Source organism: Propithecus coquereli, unplaced genomic scaffold, assembly GCF_000956105.1.
Source record: "Propithecus coquereli isolate 6110/MARCELLA unplaced genomic scaffold, Pcoq_1.0 Scaffold61, whole genome shotgun sequence".
Taxonomy (NCBI): Eukaryota; Metazoa; Chordata; class Mammalia; order Primates; family Indriidae; genus Propithecus; species Propithecus coquereli.
The window spans coordinates 2219200-2219802 of record NW_012152063.1 but is presented as its reverse complement, the minus strand read 5'-3'; the positions used below and the strand labels follow the sequence as shown (position 1 = coordinate 2219802).

Below are 603 nucleotides of genomic sequence, written 5' to 3'. Positions count from 1 at the left end.
GTATATGAATGCCTCTGATTTGTGTGTATTGATTTTGTATCATGAGACTTTATTGAGTTCATTTATCAATTCCAGGAGTCTCTTGGTTGAATCCTTGGGGTTTTCTAGATATCATATTATCAGCAAAGAGTGAGAGTTTGATCTCTTCTGCCCCCATTCTTAAAATTATTTTTATGTTTTAGTGTAAGAGGACTTACAGCAAGGGCAATACATGTAACCTAAATATTTGTACCCCTGTAATATGCTAAAATAAAAAAAAAATTTTAAAAAAAAAAGGAGGACTTATAAACAAAACTGTTGTTAAAAAACGAAAATGAAACATTCCAAGTCTTCGTGCTTACGTTAGAGGTCTTTGAGTTGCAATGATGTAATCCGGCCTTCCATTCTTATAAACTAAACGTGCCTTAGACTGGAGCCACGTCCATCGATTGTTTTTTGTCAGAAGCCTGAAAACTATTATGCCACTTTCTCCAGTCTTCATCACTGAAATAAAATAAACAAAATTAAATTATCAAACCCCAAAACAATATATTAAAGAAAATCCCTGAAACAAACCCCTCTGACAGATTTCTGGAGCTATTTCATCCATCACCAAAGATGATG

The 603-nt window shown here is 33.5% G+C and overlaps 1 protein-coding gene across 1 annotated transcript in view; it reads right to left on the bottom strand.

The window, feature by feature from the left end:
- The window catches only part of AHR (aryl hydrocarbon receptor), a 187087-nt gene that overhangs the window by 132386 nt on the left and 54098 nt on the right, over nucleotides 1-603 (bottom strand). Inside the window, exon 10 of the mRNA XM_012659397.1 lies at nucleotides 342-483. Coding sequence (XP_012514851.1) covers nucleotides 342-483 — 142 coding nt within the window. The remainder of the gene's footprint in view (nucleotides 1-341; nucleotides 484-603) is intronic.